Source organism: Perca fluviatilis, chromosome 4, assembly GCF_010015445.1.
Source record: "Perca fluviatilis chromosome 4, GENO_Pfluv_1.0, whole genome shotgun sequence".
Classification (NCBI taxonomy): domain Eukaryota; kingdom Metazoa; phylum Chordata; class Actinopteri; order Perciformes; family Percidae; genus Perca; species Perca fluviatilis.
Window position 1 is genome coordinate 9,608,239 of NC_053115.1, and position 21,561 is coordinate 9,629,799.

Below are 21,561 nucleotides of genomic sequence, written 5' to 3' on the forward strand. Positions count from 1 at the left end.
GTGTGCTAGCATCACTGTGAGTAGGCACCCACTTTCAATGTCCTCTCCGCATCAAGTTGCAGTCTTTTAGTCCACAAAAGGTGACTCGTGAAAAATGAAAGGCATAAACTTTAGCAGACAGAGAGACCCCAGCCACACTACCATTGTGTTTAACCAAGGGAAGGTATCTTTTCACTAATATAGGAATCAAATTAATTAGAAATGTGACTGTTTGTCATTGGTATGAGATTATATGTCATTATCTAAGAAATATTTTCTCACTTTTCCCTGCACATTGTCAGACTCAAGTCTTTTCAAATCAATTTTTGTGTTTTTGTACAATGGTTTCAAAGCCTTGATTATGCCTACTCCCTGCTCTCCTCAAGTTCCCCCTCTTTTTTTACCTTTACCTGTATGTACCTTCCTTGCTTTTTTTTCTTCTCATTCTCTCTCTGACCCCATCAGCATTCCTTTATCCCACCTCCTTTCATATCTCCATTCCTCCATTCATTCATCCATTCCTGCCCAAGGGGGTCTTGCTCTGTTCTTATCTGATGTGTGGAAATGTCAGCAGTGTGAGGGGACAAGGAAGGGGGGGGGGGGATGGGGCTGTGAAGATGTTGAGTCTTTCTGGCCCTGGAGACTGACTGACACAATAAAGAGGCAAAAGGTCTCTACTGGCCTCCTCTCTAATGGCTCAATACATTGCCTGCAACTTCACAGCCTTGAGTTTTCCTTGTTTACTCTGTCTCGCTCACTCTCTCTTTTTTATTTATTTTTTTTTTTTTTAGAACTTCCACAAGGATGGGAGAAAATAGACGATCCAGTGTATGGGGTCTACTATGTTGAGTAAGTGATGTACAGTATGTAAAAGCATCCAACACCACACAAGAAAACTCATATGCAAATGCACATGCTGACACTGCACATGCAGAAAGGAAAAATAAATGAATAGAAATGCTTTAATACATTTTCATTCTAAGAAAAGAAACTGTGGACCTTACTGTAAGAAGGAGCTGCTCTAATGTATGTACAGTTCTGCTTTAAGACGTCACAGCTAGATTTCGCTGCATCTATTTTGGTCTTTTGTGTATTTGAAAATGTAGGCCATTTTGTTCGTGTCATTTTCATTTGGGAAAACATGCGGGTGTGTGCGTGCGTGCGTGCGTGCGTGCATATGTGTGCATCTAATTTTGTGTGAAGCCCCTGGGCTTCAGCATTAATACAAATGTGTTTCATGCGTTTTTGATGTTGTTCAAAGCAGCACCTGGGGGCTCAGTGCTGTGGCATTTCAATTTCTTACCCTCTTTGTCCCTGCAATATTTATGTTATCCTAATATACATTATTCACTGTTTCCTTCATTTGCAGTACAATGTGTGTGTGCTTTCAGGTGTAATTTCACGGTGCTGGTAGGTTAGTGGAAACCTCCCAGGGTTGGTGTGTGATTTGAAAGATGCTTGTAGCTTCTCTGAATTAAGTCGTCATCACATTTATTTGATGTGATTTGTGGGCGTGATTGTGTCACGCATGTGTCTCAGAGGGGTTCCTGTGTGAGTATGGATGGATACATGTGTATTGTGCCACTGTGTATTAATCAGAGCTTATCACCATGTGTCCCCTCCCTCTCTTTGACCCTATCTCTCTTTTGTATTGCCTTATCCTCTCCTCTGTGTCTGTTTTCCCTCCCTGCTGCGCTCCACTTTCCTGCTGATATTTACTTCTTGTCCTACATCCTGTTTTCTATTCTTATTTTCTGTTCCTATTATTCATTCCTCCTGTCGTTCATTTCTTATTCCTCAACCTCCATCCACTCACTCCTCCTTCCGCTGTCCCAAAGTCATATCAACAGGAAGACCCAGTATGAGAATCCAGTGTTGGAGGCTAAGAGGCGCAGGCAGCTGGAACAGCAGCAGCCTCAGCAGCCTCAGCAGCCTCAGCAGCCTCAGCCCCAAAGCCAGCAGCCACCTGAAGGTGAGCGCTACATCCGAGGTTCGTTCACAAGCCCCCACCAAGGGCGTCATTTCCTTTCTTTATATTCATGTGTGCGATTGAGTTGTCTGCATATGTCTTTGTAAGTGTGTGTGTGAGATTGTGTCTTTATAGCAACTATTGCTACAGTATTACTTGTCGCCTGCTACTGCCTTATGATTTGCTAAGTGCCCTTCCATAAAGGCATAACTATTATTTGTGGCTGTACCACGCAGCCTTTTTCAATTTAATTTATGTTTTCTGCTTTCGGACACTTGTTTGTGGTAATAACTTGAAAGCTTTTTTTCTTGGGTGAAGACAGGTAAGTTCGTCTTCAACTGAAAAGGACCTGCCTACTAAAGGGAGTTTCTTTGCTAATTTGTGTCTCTTAAGAAAGCACTGAGTGCTACCAGTAATAACCGGGATGATTTAGCTCACACAGCTGCCAAAACACAACTAATAGGTAACCATAGGTTGCTCTTGCTTCCTGTCTTAAAGTGCTCATATTATGCTTTTTGGCTTTTTCCCTTTCCTTTATTGTTATTTTTTTGTGCACGTTATAGGTTTACAAAGTGAAAAAGCCCAAAGTCCCCCCCAAAGGCACTTACCATCTCCAACAGAAAACACTGTTCACAAACTGCTCCAAACAGCTCTATTGTAGTCCAGCCTTTACTTCCGTGACGAACGTGCATCACTTCATGTTATAATGCTCGCCTAGCTGCTAGCATGGCACGCATACTCTGCTTCTGACTGGCTAGTAGTCCTTACCTAGGTACTGCGCATGTGTGACTCCCAACAAAGATGGAATAAAAGTATGATGCCTCACTCTGTAGCTAAAACAGAGAGCTCAACACACAGGGTGAAAAGAGGAGCTGTAGCAACAAAAATATAAAAATATTTTTTAAACCATGTAAACCTATTCTGATATAACCTCTAAATACAATTATGAACCTGAAAATGAGCATAATATGAGCACTTTAAATCGTATGCATTTACAGGACGCCCTAGAAGAGATTAGAGATTAATTGTAAATGCAGGCCGGCCCACATGGGAACTCTGCTGTCGCGCGCCACCTTCTGCTCAGTCAGCAGAAATCATTCGATTCCACTCGATTACCTGCTGATTTTTCCCCCGTCTGAAAACTCAATCTCTCTTTCAAAGAACTCAATACCTTCAAACGGGATTTTCACCCATTCTTTTCCTCTTCTGCATTGATTCTATCTCACTGTTAAGAATATTAATGAAGGGTTGTAGTTTGATCAGTGCTGTGATGCCGTAACAAGGTGATTAATCAAAGCAGTAGCCATTGTAAGGAAATGGGTCGCTCTATTTTTACACACCTCCATTTTTATTCAGTAGGGAGATGAGAAACAGTGTTAAAAGCTTCATGAAGTTTGTGCGACTTATTTAACCTGAGGTTACATGTTATCTGAAGCGCTAGTGTAGGTTTAACATGATATCTTGGTAGTCGAGAGTTTTTTTCAACCACTTCCATTCACATGTTGCTCTGTGGGAAGGTTTTGTGACTAGATATCAGGCAGACACCATACCAGGAAATGTATCAGTTCCTCTAGTGTCATAGAAAGCAAAATGCTTTTTTCCCAAACACACACACAGTAGGGCTGCTGTGCAACTGTCTAGACCCCATCTAGAGAAAATGTGCCTCTTGCTGTTGCAGAATGGATCGAGGACTCTGTGTTAGCAGGGGCCCCACTGGCCAGCTATGCTGCCAACCAGGAGACCTACAGGGAACCTCAGACCGGACCTCCAGTGCCCAACGCGATGGGGCAAAAACGTAAGTTCACATCTCTATAGAACTAAAGCGTGAAACAGGATTAGTCATTACCTTTCTGTTTCTAGGCTGTGTTGCCCAGAGCGACTTATTACGACTTACGGTGTAGTTTGTTTTCCTGAGCCTCAGGCCGTGTTTGATTTTTCAAGATGGAGGCCCAGTTATGAATTGACACTAGAAAGCTGCTCTCTGTATACATTTCGGGATATAAATTCTTAATAAGTCAAATACAATTCTACTCATCTGGTATGTACAGTAGACTACATTTTTCCAAGAGAGTGCTCAAGGCAGTGTTTGTATTTTCATAAGCGACAAACCGAATATTACTCTGCTAAGTACAGTTTTATTTTATATACGTGCCCCCTCTGTGTTTACTGTGGCCACATGTTGCTTCTCATGGAACCTCTGTTATGTTGTTCCATTGTCTGGATCAAATAATGTCCTGATTTCAACCACCATTTAGCGATACACACACCTACAGACACAGTGTCTAGCCATTACTGTGTTTCTTTCTCCTGCCTGCCAGCTCCTTTTATACCAGCCTCCCACTAGCAGCTTTTCTAATTAGCACAGCCATGGCAGAGAATTAACTGCCTCACCCCGTCTTTACCTCTTACTCTCCCTTGCTGCTCTGTGGGACATATTTTCCTTTTCCCTCATCAGTCTCTTTATGTTATAGATCACATTTGGCGTCTCGCTGGCTTTTGTGTTGTCTCCCGCCATTCTCTGCTCTGGTTCAGTTGCAGGTTTTGTCCATCTTTCTGTCCGTCTATCTTACTATCTGTCTCTCGCTACTTTGTACTGTCCTCGACCTTGATATTCTTTCAGAGAAAGGCATCATTTGAAATCTCTTTATCCAACTTCCCCCATTCATATTTCTCTTGCTTCCTGGTCTGTTCGTATATCTCTGGATCCCTCGTGGATCATCATAGTTAACAGTTTTATTACTCTCCTGTTCTAAAAAAAATTATATTCAAAGACACTGCACACACAGACACACATGCCGCAACAAACACCAACACAAGGACACTAACTGACTCCATGGGTAATGCATTTTTCAGTGAATATGGCTTAATCTATGTGTATCAATAAACCGTTAGAGCTCAACTAGTCCTTGTATTCAACGCCAGTTGCCAATTCCTCACATTCTCGACAGTGAAGACGGTGGATGAATTCCTCACTCAAGTTTTTAATTTAGATTGATTCCATCTCATATCTTTCTTCATTTAATCCTTAATGCCAGATAATGAGGTAGAGAAAGCAAGAAGAACAAGGATGACTGATTAATTGGGTTTAGATTGTTCTCACTACTGTGAAATGTGTTCCATATCTCCGTGTTAATTAAACCCTCACAACCGGTGTTGAATGACAGAGATATCTTGTTAGCAAGAGCCGTTCACTGAGGCAGAACCCTCTCTCAAACAAATGCTTTTATCATGTAACCTTCATGCGTTAAGAATGACAAATACTGACTTTTCACTATTGAAATCAGAAGCAGGATCGGCCCCAATATTTTTTCTCTCTCCACCCCTGTCTACTTGCGCGCATCCGAGAAAGAAAATACAACAGACACAGTGTAGCTTACCAGCTGGTAGCATGCAGCTAAAGACACAGGGTAACGCTAACTTACCGATAGCTTGCAGCTTGACTTTTCTAGACACCATGGCTACTGCTGAAGTCGGAGATGACATAGAAACAACAGAAAATCCTGCTGCTTCCCTGAAGTCACCGGTGTGGCAACATGTTGTCTTACCTGTGAGTGAGTTACTGAATGTCAACAAACAATGAAGGTAAAGCATGTGAGACTCCATGGTGACTTCAGGTACACGTCATTAAACTAATGCGCTCCAACAATAACCTGGACTTAACCACCACAAAAACTAAGGAGGTAATTGTGGATTTCAGAAGATCCAAGCGCACCGAGCACTTTGCCCTCGACATTCACTCTACATTGCCCTCCCCGAGACATAACCTATACACTGGCCGACTCCAAAAGAAAGCCAGCTGTATCATAAAGAACCCCCACTCACCCTGGACATCATCCTGCAGGACAATCAGATCCAGAACCAACGGACTAAAAAACAGCTTTTCCCCCCAGGCAGTCAAAAGCACAAACCCTTCTCTCCATCTCCTTCCCAGTGTAGAATTAATAAAGTTTATCTTATCTTATAAAAGACTTGTGTGCGATAAACCCCAAAAACTAGAAGTACAATAACATTAAGGGCCCTATCTTGCACTCCGCGCAATTGCCTTTGTACACCGACGCATGTATCATTCCTATTTTGCACCCCACGCACAGCGGACTTTTCCCTCCACAGACGCACGTCAGTAAATTAGGGAATGTATTTGCGCTCCCAGGGGCGGTTCAGCGAAAAGAGGAGGCGTGTTCCAGCACAAACGTTACGTGGTGCTATTTTGCAGTTTCAGAAAACATTTCCGCCACTGACCAGGAAAAACCTGGTCTAAAGTCAATGGCGCTAGTCTAAAGTCAGTAGCGCGTTATTCAGATGCTATTTTAGAGACGAATGCTTGGCCATAATGTAGCGTGGGCACAACACGCTTTCTACACTTCTCTCATCTACAGCAGTTCCCATTTTTGAAAACCATACATAATTACAAAGAAAAATATTACTGAAAATGCGCTTCATGTGTTTGGATAGATCAGGAGGCATTTTACAGTACAGTCCTCAAAAAGTCGCAGCATTCTTTGTGGCTTGTTGTGTTTTACACATTTCCATGAATCATGGATGTGTTGATGACATAAATGAGGAAATATTAGAGACTTAAGGAGACATGATGTTGAACTACGGTGGGATTGAAACCACACCTAGCTACTTCAGACCAACCCATTTAAGATTTGCGTCAGGCGCAAGAGTCATTTATCCCGCCGTTATAATAGCAACAGCGCCCGAGATCCGCCCACAAAGCTACTTGCGTTTTGCGTTTCACACTTGTGTTTCAGATCGTTAAAATAGGGCCCTATGTATATAGAGCCACCTCATCATGTTTATTTATCTTGATTGTTATATTTTACGAATTAAATTTTCTATTTTATTTCATATTTTACTATTTGCATGTTATATTTCTGTTTGTGATTTAACTGTCATATTGAGAGGTGTTAAACTGTAATTCGTTGTTGAAAACAATGACAATAAAGATCTATTCTATCTAAGAAAAACAGAAACTCATTGCAAAGTACTCTTCTGCTATCTAGTGGCTCTTATTGTGGCATTGACATCCCTGTTGAAAAAAACAAAATCAAAAGTCCAATCGAATCGTCGATTTGGAGAATCGTGACATCCCTAATATATATACAGTATATACCATTTTTCATCCACTATGCTGAACAAAGCTATAGTCAATTGCCTTTCCACTCATTGTTCGTGTTTGCACTGATCACTAAGAGTTGAGGTTAGTTGCGTATAAATTAATGATAATAGGGTTAATATTTTTTTGAGGTGTACTCTTTTCATGCCAGTGAGCAAAAGCATTTTACTGAAACCCAGATTATATCACCAGACCAAGAACATTTTTAGCATTTTTGGTGACGTGCAAACAGAACCCAAAGCTGCTTTATTCAGTGTGTGCTGTTCCATATGTATATCAGAAAGATCTAAAAGTAATTATCTGTTTGTGTGTTCAGGAGGGAAGCCTTTCTTTACTCGGAACCGATCCGAGCTGAAAGGGACTTTCATTAATACCAAGCTGAAAAAGAGTCGTCGGGGGTTCGGTTTCACTGTTGTTGGAGGCGACGAGCCAGACGAGTTCCTGCAGATCAAGAGCCTGGTCCTGGATGGACCTGCTGCCCTCGATGGCAAAATGGAGACAGGTTGGTGGACTAAATTTATTAAAGTTTAGAAAGAAGAAAAGCTGCTTTTAAATATTGCTTTAGCATGCTGATTGTGTATAAGTAAGGAAGCTACAATTTTGTATCAAATAAAAGCTTTTTGACAAATGCATTCCTTGCATACAAAATAAAACTTCTCCCTCTTCTCTACCCCTAAGGTGATGTGATCGTGAGCGTCAACGACACATGTGTGCTAGGCTACACTCATGCCCAAGTTGTAAAGATCTTCCAATCCATCCCAATTGGCTCTATGGTCAACTTGGAGCTGTGCCGCGGCTACCCACTGCCCTTTGACCCCGATGACCCAAACACTAGCCTGGTAACCTCAGTGGCCATTCTTGAAAACAAGGAGCCCATCATTGTCAACGGCCAGGAGGCCTCCAACAGCTACGACTCGCCGTCCAGCCACAGCAGTCAGAACACCAACAACGGCTCGACCAACGGAGGAGCACCCCTCAACGGCCTACCCCGACCCCACAGCCCCTCGGCAGAGGTGGCCTCCGATACCTCTTCCCAGCACGGTTACCCCAGCGACGTGGTCACCCTGGCCTCATCCATCGCAACACAACCGGAGCTCATCACCGTACACATGGAGAAAGGAGACAAGGGCTTCGGCTTCACCATCGCCGACAGTCCCGGAGGCGGAGGGCAGAGAGTGAAGCAGATCGTGGACTACCCGCGCTGCCGCGGCCTCAAAGAGGGTGACATCATTGTGGAGGTTAACAAGAGAAACGTACAGAGCATGTCCCACAACCAGGTGGTCGACCTGCTCAGCAAGTGTCCCAAAGGCAGCGAGGTCACCATGCTGGTGCAGAGAGGTGAGTGGAGGCTGATCCCGCCTTACTGTATGCATGCTTATTATCTCAGTGAACTTGTCATGAACTTGGTATTGTAAAGTGAGAGACACACTTAGCCAATAATCGGCCGTCGGACAGTCTGGCGAGGTCAGTGACTCGAGTCTGTTCGGTGTGTTCCGTGCTGCTCGTCCGTCCGTCGGCCTTCATTTTGGCCGATTTGACATGTTGAATCGGAAGGCGGGCACTGCCGGCAGTCAGACTCAAATGACCAATCTGATTGGTGGAGTGCTAACCCGGAAACAAGGAGCGGGATGAGCGGGACTAGAGTCTCTCAAAATCTGCCGAAAACCTTTTCAACTGACCTTTGTCGATCTGAAATGAAGACAGATTCAGCAACTGCACGGCCTATTTCTCGCTTAAAATGTTTTCAGATACACGTTTCTGTGAACTATTTTAGTACAATATGAGATTGTATTCTGAACAAGCCGCCATGACAGTCTGTCTTTGAATTTCCGGAGAAACCAGACCCACGTGACGCGTTTGTCCAATCAGCTGCCGGTTTTCATTTTTGGGGGACAATACAGATTAGCGCCGCCTGCTGTTACGGAGACGTATTACGTCTCGTCGCTTTGGTGCGTTCCAAGGCACTTTTTTGACCAACTCGGGGAGACTGATCAGTCCGACTGCCTTTTCTGCCGCGGGTCGGCCGTCTGGTCGGGCGTCTGGTCGGTGTGTCTCGACCTTAACTGATGAGAGCAGATAAAGTTAAGGGACAATGGGGGGGGGGCGAGTTATAGGGCGGTTTCTGATTTATGTGCCCTTATGTTGAAGTATTGCGAAACAAACCAAAACCTTTTCAATGAATCTGTTCGATGCTGTTGACAAAAAACAATAGGCTTCTGCCTCACAGGCTACCCCAGCTTACAGAAAGCTCTTTTATTGACACACATTTATTAATGTAAATGGTTGGAAGCAAAGAAGAGATTGAAAAGAAGATAAGACAAATATCATATGGCAATTTGAGGAATTTGCTGAAAAAGAAGTGAGAAAGGAGAGTGAGATGTTTACACTGAATAGCATTGACAGGCAGAGGATTATAGCTGTCTTGAAATTGAAAGGAGCCAGAGAGAAGGAAAGGTTTAAAGGGGAGATGAAGGAACTATGAGAAAAGGGTAAACATGGGACAGATGGGTTTAGTTGGTGTTTCTGGTTTGAGAGTCTGTGTATGTGTATATATACTGTCTCATACTCAGTTACTCTCTCTGCCCAGGTTCTTATTCACTCCCCTCTGTTTCAGTCTGCTGTGTCTGTTGGTTGACAAACATGTCTAGTTTATTTTAGGCTTTTAGTGTATTCCCATGTCAAGGCAAGTCACTTTATACCTTTTATCCACCCACCTGGCTATCTTGCTTGGTATGAGCTGAAGTCATTTTGCTGTTAAGATACATTTTTAGCATTGCTAAGTGCTTCTAATCAACGTGTGCCACCCAGGTTTTGTCGTGGTTTCTGATTGAACACAGATTGTCGCTCAGAAGCACTAAATGGAAACAAAGCAACTGTGAATGGAGGATAAAACTGAAATGATTGAATTTTGGTATTTTCCCTCCAATCCCCCTCAGACTTGCAGACCTCCAGAGCTCTAAACGCACTGTGTGATACAAGTAATTGGACTATTTTCTCTGTCAGACTGTCCATAGCTTGCTTTGGGGCTTATTAATTCAAGTAACTAAAAGGTTTTTTGTGTGCACACGTGCAGTTTATCTCCTCTGTAGGGTTAAGTGCTCAGAACTGTTGACGGAAATTGGTCAGATGAATGGCGGCCAAGTCGTCATTGTAGTCTTTCTCTCTACATGTGTGACTTAATTTGTATCTCTGTCTCTTTCTCCATGTTCTTCACTCTCTGTTAGTCTCGCTTCTTGACACACATTCACACGCCAGTCACACACAGACCAAACCGTTCCACTCACCTTCACTGGCTTTTGCTAATGAGTAGCATTTCTTCATCGTGCTAGTGTAGACAAGCTCACAAAGTGATCCAGCCTCATCATGGGCAAGGGCATAATGGGCTGTCAATAAAACAGAAGGCAATTTAGTACAAAGTATGCCGGTCAGCAGAGAAACGCACAAACACAGGAAACAAATGTGAAAGCCAATTTAATACGTAGTGTCTTACAGCAGGACCTGCCCTCTGGTGCTCCATGCAGATTAATAATAGAACAGAAGTCTGCTCACTGCACTTCTCCCATCTGCACATTTAAGTACCAAGTGCTGGCTTCTGTATGTTTTACAAAGATCCTTTCTGATGAAGAGCCTAATGACTCCAACATCACAACACAGGCAGTAATTAGTGAGCCAAATTACAAATTGGACTAGTGCAGTGTAGACTTCTTTTTTTATTTGTCCCGCACTAGGGCTCGGAATCAAACCTCCATAGCAAGAATGTGTCCACAGCACTCTATGTATTAAAAGCTGTCAAGTCGTAAAACGTGGCATCACATTCATACTCTGTTTTTATTTTTTAATCAGACATCTTAGATATACATATTTTTGCTATTTTAATTTGTATGTTATTTAGGTAAGGCTCTTGTACTAGTATTGAATATTTCTGAATAAAACCCAGCCCCATCTAGCCGCATCTGGACATAGATGTGAATTGTGTGCATATTTGAGAATTAATTCATTGTTCATTCATTCAATTAATTGTTGTCAATATGAACAACCACAATTGTATTTGATCTAGGGCTGCAACTAATGATTCTTTCTATTATTGATTCATATTTTTGTTTTGCTTCTATAAATCGAATTATTGTCTGTAAAATGTAGAGAAAGTGAAAAATGCCAGAGTCAAGGAAGACATCTTCAAATGTTTTGTTTTCATATAAAACAAACATAAAGCAGCAAATGATCACATTTATCACATTGGAGAAGCTGGGACCAGAGAGTAAGTACTCTATATGCAAATACAATTACTTTAGATAGACCATATGTGGCATTACAAATAAATAAAATAAGAATTAATTTAGTGAATGAATTAGTTAAGGAAAAAGATCAGATGCCTTTGCTCCATCACAAATTTATGGACATACACTATGTGCGTATCAGTTTCTATTTCGTCCTCATACTGAATTCCTACACATTTTCCTTCAGATTTTCCATGTCTGACATATACACACACAGTCGCACTCATGAGAACATAAAGTTCGAGATACTGTGCCTTAATTACTCTCCTGCTCTTACTCTCCTCGGTGCTTTCTCACTCCGGCTCGCTCCACCAGTAGCAGCAAGGCACACTGGCCTCTAATTAGGGTCCTGATGTCAGCTTTGCTTATCATACACATAGATCTTTTTCTCTCCTGTGCTCTCTTTACTCCCACTCTCCTTCCATCTATCAAGAATCTCTTCTTCCACTGGTGCATGCACAGACACACACACACACGCATCCACACACACTTGATGTCAGTCTAAAACACAAACAGTCATGCATCCAATTATGGATTCCAGGCAGAACGAGCCTGGTCTTAATTGGTGCAGGTCCACCCCTCCTCCAACCCTCCATCCCCCTTTTCTGTTTCCATTCCCCCACTGTCAGTATTTAGATTCACTCCTCTCGCCCACATGAAGATGGGAGCCAATCCCTGCGTCCCACACACAAACATGCACCCTCTCCCTTTTCACTCTGTCATTCTCACTATGTATGAGCATGTCCCCAAGTCAGCAGGTGTGAAAATGGGAGCATGTGTTTCTATGCCACCCAAGCCAGAGTGTGCTGAACGTTGAGGTAAAGAACCTGCGATTCATGGATCTCATTGTGAAAACCTGGCAATGTGAATCTCATTTGAGGGTTTTTTAGGGTCTTTCATATTCTTTGTATGAGCAAGCTACGATAGCTATGATTAATTTTTTTGACCCTTTTTGGTCCAGTTAATACATACAGAGGAAGAACCACCCACAGGTCAGAATGTCAGGTAATGAGACTTTGACAGTGTTTCATAGTTTATGCACACAAGACATTTTTGTACTGAGATATACAGTACTGCCTATAAGCACACCCACATGATTTATTACTTGAATCAACTCTGTGTTTCGTGGTACATTGTTCTTTCATTTGTCTAATTACACTGCTCTAATGTGCTCATTTCCCCATGCCTGTCTTCTCCTGCCCTCACTGATGCACTGACATAATTCATTTTTGGCCCCTGGTGTCTTGCCATTGGACAGACGCTTATTTCCTCTCCCCTGTTCCCTTTTAAAAGGTGTAAGTGTAACAGGGTCCATAGGGACGCATACACCTGCTGTACAGCCTTTTTGTCAACGAAAACCTGTTTGGGTGTCAGATTTCTGAGACACAGCCTCCAATAGCCCAGCAGCTCATGTCATTAGTCAGCTGAAGAAAAATGAAGCCCAATTTGTCTCAACATGGATGCAGTGTCTTTCTACGTTCTTTTTATTTATTTTGTTTTACCTGTTTGTAAGGCCTGGCAGGTGCTGTAATAAATGCAAAGGTAAATTGGGCTTGGTTGCAGCAACTGCTTGTAGCCATCTACAGGAAATGGAAGGAAAGACAGCTGTAGTTGGTGAAGGAAGAGGAAGAGAATGGTGGATGGAAGGATGTCAGAGGATTAGAGAGAAAACAAAAGAGTGGCACAGTAACCCCCATGATGCTTTGCTCTCTCTCTCTTTTCCACTTTCTCTCTCCGCACGTCATGACTCATCAATCAACGGTGGCACATTAGTCCCTGCTGGGCAATCAGGCCTTGCACTCCTCTCAGAATGAGAGATGGACCTTTTCTCTCCTCCCACGTACCCAGCGGACAGACAAATGGCAGGTTGAGGGACAAACACAGGCAAGAAGTGTTAAACTATTTTGCAAATGTCAGTTTATTTGATGAACCCCTCCACTGCACAGTTACTTTCACTATCTCCTTTGAATAAATAGGAATCGCAATACCCAAACAAATGTTGAAGGCCTGAGATTATCTGCATGACTACTTGGAAACATCTTAAGAGCATTTATTTAAAAAGCAGCCGTAGCGTTCAAGCACAAGGGGGTGTATTTCCTCTTGTTTACGTTTGTTTGCCTTTCCTCTCATTGCCTTAAAGTGCAGTTTGAGAGAGATGTTTTGTAACCTTGAAGACAGACAGTGGGTTGAAATGTCTGTTTTCCTTTGTTTTGTCATTGACGTGCAGCTTAAAGAGGGTAAAACATCAAGTGGAGCATCGTCACACTAGATAGCTCCTATTGGCATAATGTTGGGCTAGTGAGCAGACAGCTTGTAAATACCTCCTGTCAAAAAGCACTCCACGGACCAGTGTTCTTTGAGGACACACACTGATGGGCCCACAATTACGTGAACTTACATAACCCACATAAACAAACTCTCAGTTACCGGCATGCACATTCACGAGGCCCGTATAATGTGGACAGTCTTGTACACAGCCATTAGAAAGAGATAAACGTTGATGATGGGTCCCTGCACAGACCAAAGTAGGAAATCAATTAACTATATGTGCAGGAAGCGTCGTATTTCTGCCCACTTCGCATTAAAAATTCTGCTGACTGCACGTTCCAATGGCACTTGCATTCCTCAAAAGCAATGATGGGGCAGCGGCCTGCCCGCCAGGTGCCCACGATTCACCTCCACTCATTTTGGGCTTGCCAGAGGCGTGTGCCTGTGAATCACTGCTTGTTGCACAGGGACAAGGTGAGCCTCACCCCTCACCGATCTCTAGTGTCTTCACACCTCCATAGCTGTTGGGCGAGTTGTAAATCTCCACCATTGCACCATCCTTTATTTCTATGACAATGCTCTACAGATAATCTGCGCTGGGGTCTCCTCTGGATGGGTGTGTGCATTGTGGGAGGAGGAGATTTAACCTCTGCTTTTTAAAAGCCAGGGTTGACTTAATAAAGGGAAAAATACATATAATTATGTTTTTTTCATATATGTAATAAAGCACAATGGCCTTCCATGTAAGAAAAAAAACTATGTTCCACCCCTTCTTTTTTTTTTTTTCTTCTTTTTTTACTTTTAGCATGCATGCTGTCCCTGGTCATCTTTGGTATCTATTTAGCCACATTGCTATGCTCCTCTGTCACATTCAATTTCACTGTTTACACACACAGAAGAAGCTAAATAAAGCTGTACTCTGCAGGGCTGTCACATCCTGGCTGCTGAAGTGTGCCTTTTACTCCTTGGAGACCGTCTGTCGGTTCCCCACGGTCACCAGGCACTGTCTCCACGGGGACAGATGGACCTGCCTGTTGGAAGCCATCACTCCTAGCCGAGATCTACCAACACACACATACAAAGACACGCACTGTGGACAGACAACGTAATCTGCTTAATAATGGCTTTCGTTTAGTAATTGGTGTGCTGCCAGATTTTATGCAACAATATCTATCTGTTGAAGGGAAAAAAGGTACAGTACCTCTTGTCAACCTGAAACCAGTTCAGCCAAATGCAATTATTCCAAAACAGAGCGTATTTAGGGAGTATTCATCTTTCCAGTTCACACATTGTAAATGCTGTGTTCTGTGTTCCGCCACACCTTATTTCCAGTGTTGGCAAAAGAGTCCACTACACACCGTCTTCATGCACCCAAACTGTTGGGACTTAACCAGCTGTGGGGCTGTCACACAGAGAAAAACAAGTTGTGTTCACTGAAAATCATGGAGTTTTTCCCTCAGGCAGTAAAACAAGAACACTGTTATTCTGTCAAGCTCAATACAATGTTTTACTGCAATCCTCATATATACTGAATACTTTATTATTTTGGCTTAGTTGGAATTTACAATAATCAGTTGATATATCAATCATAAAAACCACATATTATACAAATTTAGTGCCCCGTAGGTTGAGCAGTCCTTTATTATTCATGGTTGAGAATGCATTTTCTGCCACAAATTTTAAGATTTAGTAAGCATAATAAAATGAGCTGGGGGGCTACAGCGCTCCTGGTACATTATTTGAGAGCTGGTGGCACTTAGGATTTAGTTGGTGCTCTCTCACTCAGGCCAGCCGAGATCTTCCACCTGTCCAAAACCGCTGTTTCCTCCCTCTTGTATGTAATTAGTACTGGAGATTGGCCCAAACACCCACAATACTTTTTGATCTGGGAGCTTCAAACACACCCTGGTACTTCACACACTGCACCCACTGCTTCTGCCTACCAGTGTAATGTTGACCTGCACACAGTTTTGCTTCATTTGTCAACAGATATCAATGCCTTATAGTTTAGTTGAACTCTATATCTTTAAATTAATATCTCAATTAGTAATATTGCTTTTACAGTAAAGCATATATAGATTCCAAGGTAAAATTTCTAAAAGTACAGTGCATTGCCAAGACCAGAATTGACCTGTGTCTGAGTCGGTTTCTTGCTTTCACGGGCGTGTCTGTTCTGTTTATCAGTGAGTCTGATCGAAATGCTTGGAGAGCAAGCGTGCTGAGAGACATTGACGGACAGCAGCAGCAGATCAGTTGTAGTTGATAGATGAAGGATAATCAAACGACCGCCTGACACTTTGACTGACAGCATGCTTAGGCCAGAGAAAATACCTCGGGATTGACAGTGTGCATCTGCGTCCGTGTCTGATTTAGGGGATTGCTATGTGTTCCTGAATGAATGATTCCTATTGATTGAAAAAAGGGGGTGAACAGGAGACAGGGGAAGGATGATGGGAAGGATGATGGGGGAGGGAGAGGATGGAGAGAAGAAAAAAGCTGCAGACGCAACACAGTTGGAGCTGTCGGTTGTGAATAAACCCAGATGTCTGAGAGATAAAGAAGACGTGTGTGTGTGCGTGTGTGTGCGTGCGTGCGTGCGTGCGTGCGTGCGTGTGTGTCTCTCTTATCCTCTCTGTTTCCCTAAAGGATTGACACACAAAACTGGCCCATTTTCTTAGATCAGACATCGCCTGGTCTCACTCATGCTTTACTTGTGTTACACACCCCTGTTGTATGTCAGAAGTGTGTGTGTGGTTCGTACTCCACTCGTTGTTGCATTTTGAATATTATAGAGGTAAATACACAACGCGAGTATTGCATTTTCTCTTTGTTTCATGCATTCCTTCTCCCGTACTCATTTCCATAACTTCACACAACTGTTTATTTCGTGCAGAGTTGAGGGAGGGAGGGAGGGAGGGATTGAGGGAGGGGGAGAGGGCAGTGATGTGCATAAGGAGCAATTTTCCTCAGCTAGATCCAGGCTGTGTTAGCATTTTAGTCATCCGTCAGTCTTTCTTTATGTGCTTCTCTGCGATAATGATATTTCTGGTCACTGCTCACTCAAGCAGAAACCCGTCTGTCATACCTTAAGCACACTTCGATTTGTGTTGGGTAGCGCCGCACGAAGCCGCCTGATGCCCTTGTGTTGTGTTGTGTTGTGTTGTGTTTATGCAGCTGCGTGGATGTTTACCAGCATGTGGGGGTGGGAGAGAGGCTGAGATGGAGGGAAGAGAGAAAGAGGGAGGGAGGGTGTGTGGTGATGCTGAGGGAAGAAAAGGGAGGGAGGACAGTGTGCAGTGAGGTGTGAGAGAGAGAGAGAGAGAGAGAGAGAGAGAGAGAGAGAGAGGGGAAAAAAGGAAAAGACAGCAGGAAAGGGAGAGACGGGAGGACGCTACAACTGCCTATAGATGCTGGAGCCTTCGACAGCGGAGCGCGGCGCTCAGCGGACTCAGGAAGATGGTCTCAGTAAGAGGGGAACTGACGGTTGCCTATAATTTAATGTTCAGTATCTTGGACTCCTTCTCCATGGGTAATGCTACGGCCAGGAACTCCAGAGCACAGCTCGCTCTTTTCCTCTCTACTCCTCTCTCTTTATTCTCTGGCTTAGTTGCTCTCCAGGATTCTGTCCTTTTCTCTTAACTCTCACTTTCCTCCCTCAAACACACACTCACTCACTCACATGCATTCTCCACCGTCGGGTAGCCAGGCTCTTGCGAGCGCTGGGTTAGCCCTTGGGGCTGGCCCCACTCTTCCGCTGCACCAGTCAAGCCGAGCGCTGGCCGCGGCAGTGATGCAGATAGATCGCGCTGCCTGCCCCCCCCCCCCCCCCCTCCCCTCCCTTCCTCCCCCAAACGCCAGCCGCGGATGGGCGAGCAAAGGAGCCAAGCAGGGAAAGAGAGGAAAGGAGGGAGAAGGAGACGAGGGCTAGATGAGCACTGTTGTGACATTGTTTTGGAGTCTGCGTTACCTTTTGTTGTTCCTTTCTTCTTCTTTTTTATTTTTTTTGCATTCTCCTTTTTTCTGAACATGGACGATATAGTAAAACTACATTGGTAACCTCCTTTTTTTCTTTTTCCCATTTCTGTTTGGCTTCACAGGTGTGGCACCTGCAAAAAAGAGCCCAAAACTGGTAAGTAGTTGTTCTTTTTTCTATATTTTTGTCCTCTCCCATCCATCCATCCCTCTTCTGTCCTCTATCTACATGCTGTATCTGTCATAAGGATATTTGGCTTCATTTCACCTCCTCTCCTCTCTACCTCATCTTTAACTCTGCTCCGTAAGGTGTAACTTGTGCTGGTGTTGTGGGTCTGTTTGGTCAACATTGGATGCTGTGCTTTGCGGGGGTGGATCCCTGGAGCTAAACATCAGCCCCCCCACCTCTCTGGAGGGGGCTTGGACGAGGGGCTTTGATGCACAGCGTGAGCTGGGTTGCTAACACGCTGATGATCGCATCGCGCAGGGCGCTAAGCTTGCAGTGTGAGAGTTGAATGTAGGATCACAGCTGAGAGTCCCTGATCCAGTGATATCTGCTGCATTAATGAAGGGACCCTATTGACTGTGTCTGACTAAACATGCGTTTGTCAATTTTGTTTTGCAGGATGGTTTTGAGCAGTCTCCTCCATACAGAGATTACACTAGGATGGTATGTGATGTTGTTTAGCTGGGGTGAAAGTTTCGGGGAATGAGGTATAGTGGTAGGCTTATTGGTGCTGGGTATGCCATTTGTTAGATAATAATGGTGATGGTATAGCATTATTATAGCAGATAATAGAGGTGATACGTTGAGGATGATTATAGTGTTTATTAGGGGTGTCACAATTTCGATTTAAAATTGAAAAATGGATTCAAATGAGCTTTCAATTTCGACTCTCAAAATTTAGAAGCAAGATCGACAATTTCCCAAGTCTTTTTTTCCCTCTTCACCCCCGCTTACTTGTGCACATCTGAAGAAAAACAAACAAACAGACACAGCGGAGCTTTCTGGCTGCTAACATGCAGCTAAAGACACAGGGTATGCTTACCAGTAGCCTGCAGCTGCTCTTTTCCAGACACTATGGCCACTGCCGGAGTTGGCAATAACAACAGAGAAACAACAGAACTGAAAAATGCTCCTGCTTCACTGAAGTCACAGGTGAGGCAATATTTTGCCTTCCCCGTGAGTGAATTATGTAAACAAACAACGAAGGTAGCATGTAGGCTCTGAGGGGACTCCATGGTGCGTTCCAGTGCATCTCGTTAAACTAGTGGTTCTTTCAATTGCACTTTGTTCATTTTGAAAAACTGTTCTTGTAAAGTACCCTTCTGCCATCTAGTGGCTCATATTGGGCCATTGTCGTCACTCCTGAAAAGAACACGTTTAATTCGAGAATCGAATCGTGACCTTAATATCAAAAGTCAAATTGAATCGAAGATTTGGAGAATCGCGACACCCCTAGTGTTTATGCGTGATGTTTTAACATAATGTTTGGTTGTATTAGGCTGGTTGGGTGCAACAAAACACACTAAAGCACTAATGCACTGAACCTAAGGATGGCCTGCTGGTGGAAAAGCAGGACTGAGCTGAGTCTGAGGAAGCAGCAAGGATTTGTTTTCATTGCCCAAGCCCCACCTCCCTCCTTCCCATCTTCTTTCTCAGTTATTGGAGCAGCAGAAACCAATGTATTAGACCAGTCCCAGAGGACAGAGGAAGAACACAATGACTGCAGAAGGTCAAATCTAATAGATCCATCAAGAACAAGAGATTTGTTTTCATTTGATAGGGAAATGGGATTTGGACTTTGTATACATCAAACTGAGAGAGAAACTGAGAGAAACCCAAGAAAATGCTGCCGCATTGGCTAATGGAGGTACCATTTCGTTCGATGGAATGAAAATGACCATCATTTTGCATCATTTCAGTCCTAAGGGGTGACTTTAGCACCAAACAAGGCCTGCATTTGTGACTAATTATATGAATCCATTTATTTTTACTTCTCCACACAACGCAGTGAGGTTCTACTCATAACGCTGGTGGAGTAAGCATTCCACCTGGATCCACGGCTCTGACTTAATATCTGCTAAAGTGTCAAGCTTCTTTTATGTCTAACAAGGGTGATGAATATAAACATGAATTGCAGAGGTGTGTGGAGCTGATTCAGGGAGTAATGAGTCTGGATTTATTGAAGACATGGCTGCACTTTGAAGGCCAAACACTTTGATATTTGAGAACAGATGAGCCGCTTGCCTCCGCCCCTTCCTGGTGTATTTTTGTCAACCGCATCCGAAGTGCCGGCAGGTCACATGATGTGAAGAGACTGAACTGCTGTCATTTAATCTTATTGTCTGAAAATAGCTTCCTTTCTTTTTCATGCTTTGTCAGTAACCCTTTCCCAATGTTGAAGATGGGACTGTAAATAAAGGTACTGTGACAAGGGTCATGGAAAGGATTTTTACTTGTACTTGCAGCGTACTTGTACTTGAGCTCAGGATTGTGTGTGCTCTAGCATGCTTAAGCACCGCTCCCTTCGAATACTCCAGCAGGTGCTTAAGTGCCCATGTTATTGAGGGGCTAGTGGCAATTTATGGAGAGTTTTATATTTCTGGCTTCACCAGTAAAATCCGCCCCCCCCCCTTTGTTTCAAACCTCACAAGTGCTTTATTCACTGTGAATATATTTCCATATGCAGCAGGGGATGCAGTTCCTTTTTAATACATTCCACTCTGTTTAACAAAAGGAATAGGCAATGTACCCCTTGTAAATTGAGCTACAGTTGTTTCTCCCACAGCTGAATGACTTAATCATGAGAAACCATTGAGGGTTTTTTTTTTCTCCCTTTTGTATGCTAAAATAATTATCTGAATAAAACAGGTTTATTTTCTCTTTGTTGAATACAGTAACAATACAAGAATTGTTGACAATATTCACTCTCAGGTCATGCTTCCTTTTACCCCAAGGAGCAGCAATCTTTAATCTTTTTTTTATTTATTTTTTTATCTCTGATCCAAAATGCCTTTGTATTCTAATCTTCATCCCATTGATTCCCCTTTAACAAACCACAACCCCTTGTCTTTCCACCGCTGAGCATGCGATAATCTTTTTTTCTCCCCTGTACCGACAAGTCTGTCCCCGCCCAGTTCAGCATCCATGTTCACAAGTGTACTGACACAGCTGCCTTTCAATTGTCAAATGATATTGATCTGCTTCTCCAACAGCAATTGTCGAGAAAGGACAGTCAGAACAGCTCCCAGCATAGCGTTTCCAGCCACCGGAGCACCCACACAGACTCTCCCGTGCACACGTCCCTGGCACCCCCTCTTAGCGAGAGCATCGCTCCCCCGCCCCCCTCTCAGCCCCTGCCAGGCCTGCCGCCCCAGGACTCCCCAGCAGACGGGACCATCCAAAGAAAACCGGACCCCTTTAAGATCTGGGCCCAGTCCAGGAGCATGTATGAAAGTAGGCGTAAGTATATACATTTTTGGTGGCGGTTGGATGAGGGCTGCATGGGGCTGTTGGCTCAGTGGAGACCCTTGGTGTGTTTAAATGGTACTGCACGTTTTGGAGCAAGATTTGGGTTAAGAGATAAGTCTTGTGCATGTAAGTAACTGGTTTATATTCACATACGGTATATTCAGCTATATTTACGTTTAACTAAGGATGGAAATAACATTGTAGAATATACATAAATGTCAACTAAATGTATTTTTTTAAATGTGAAATTGAAAGAGTAGTTCAGCATTTTGGGGTGTAGGCTTATTTGCTGTCTTGAGACGATCGAATGAAGACATATGTGCACTCAATAAAAAAAGCTAGAGTCAGCAGGCGATTAGCTAAAATGTTGCTTTAAAGCTGGTAGGCAGGTTAGTTTTCTTTTAGACAGAGCTAGGCTAGCCGTTAACCCCTTGTCTTTGTGCTAAGCTAGCTCGCCTGCTGGTTCTATCGTAATATTTAGCATACAGACATGAGATCAATC

General features: G+C 43.4%; 1 protein-coding gene across 9 annotated transcripts in view; it reads left to right on the top strand.

Moving 5' to 3' along the window:
* Positions 1–21,561, top strand: part of magi1b (membrane associated guanylate kinase, WW and PDZ domain containing 1b) — a 155,054-nt gene that overhangs the window by 112,955 nt on the left and 20,538 nt on the right. For 5 of the 9 annotated variants that reach the window (XM_039797029.1, XM_039797033.1, XM_039797035.1 and 2 more), the window contains exons 8-15: positions 771–828; positions 1,818–1,969; positions 3,627–3,743; positions 7,384–7,569; positions 7,746–8,405; positions 17,710–17,741; positions 18,210–18,254; positions 20,804–21,050. In XM_039797029.1, coding sequence (XP_039652963.1) covers positions 771–828; positions 1,818–1,969; positions 3,627–3,743; positions 7,384–7,569; positions 7,746–8,405; positions 17,710–17,741; positions 18,210–18,254; positions 20,804–21,050 — 1,497 coding nt within the window. The remainder of the gene's footprint in view (positions 1–770; positions 829–1,817; positions 1,970–3,626; positions 3,744–7,383; positions 7,570–7,745; positions 8,406–17,709; positions 17,742–18,209; positions 18,255–20,803; positions 21,051–21,561) is intronic. The other 4 variants (XM_039797034.1, XM_039797038.1, XM_039797030.1 and 1 more) reach the window with 3 other exon arrangements.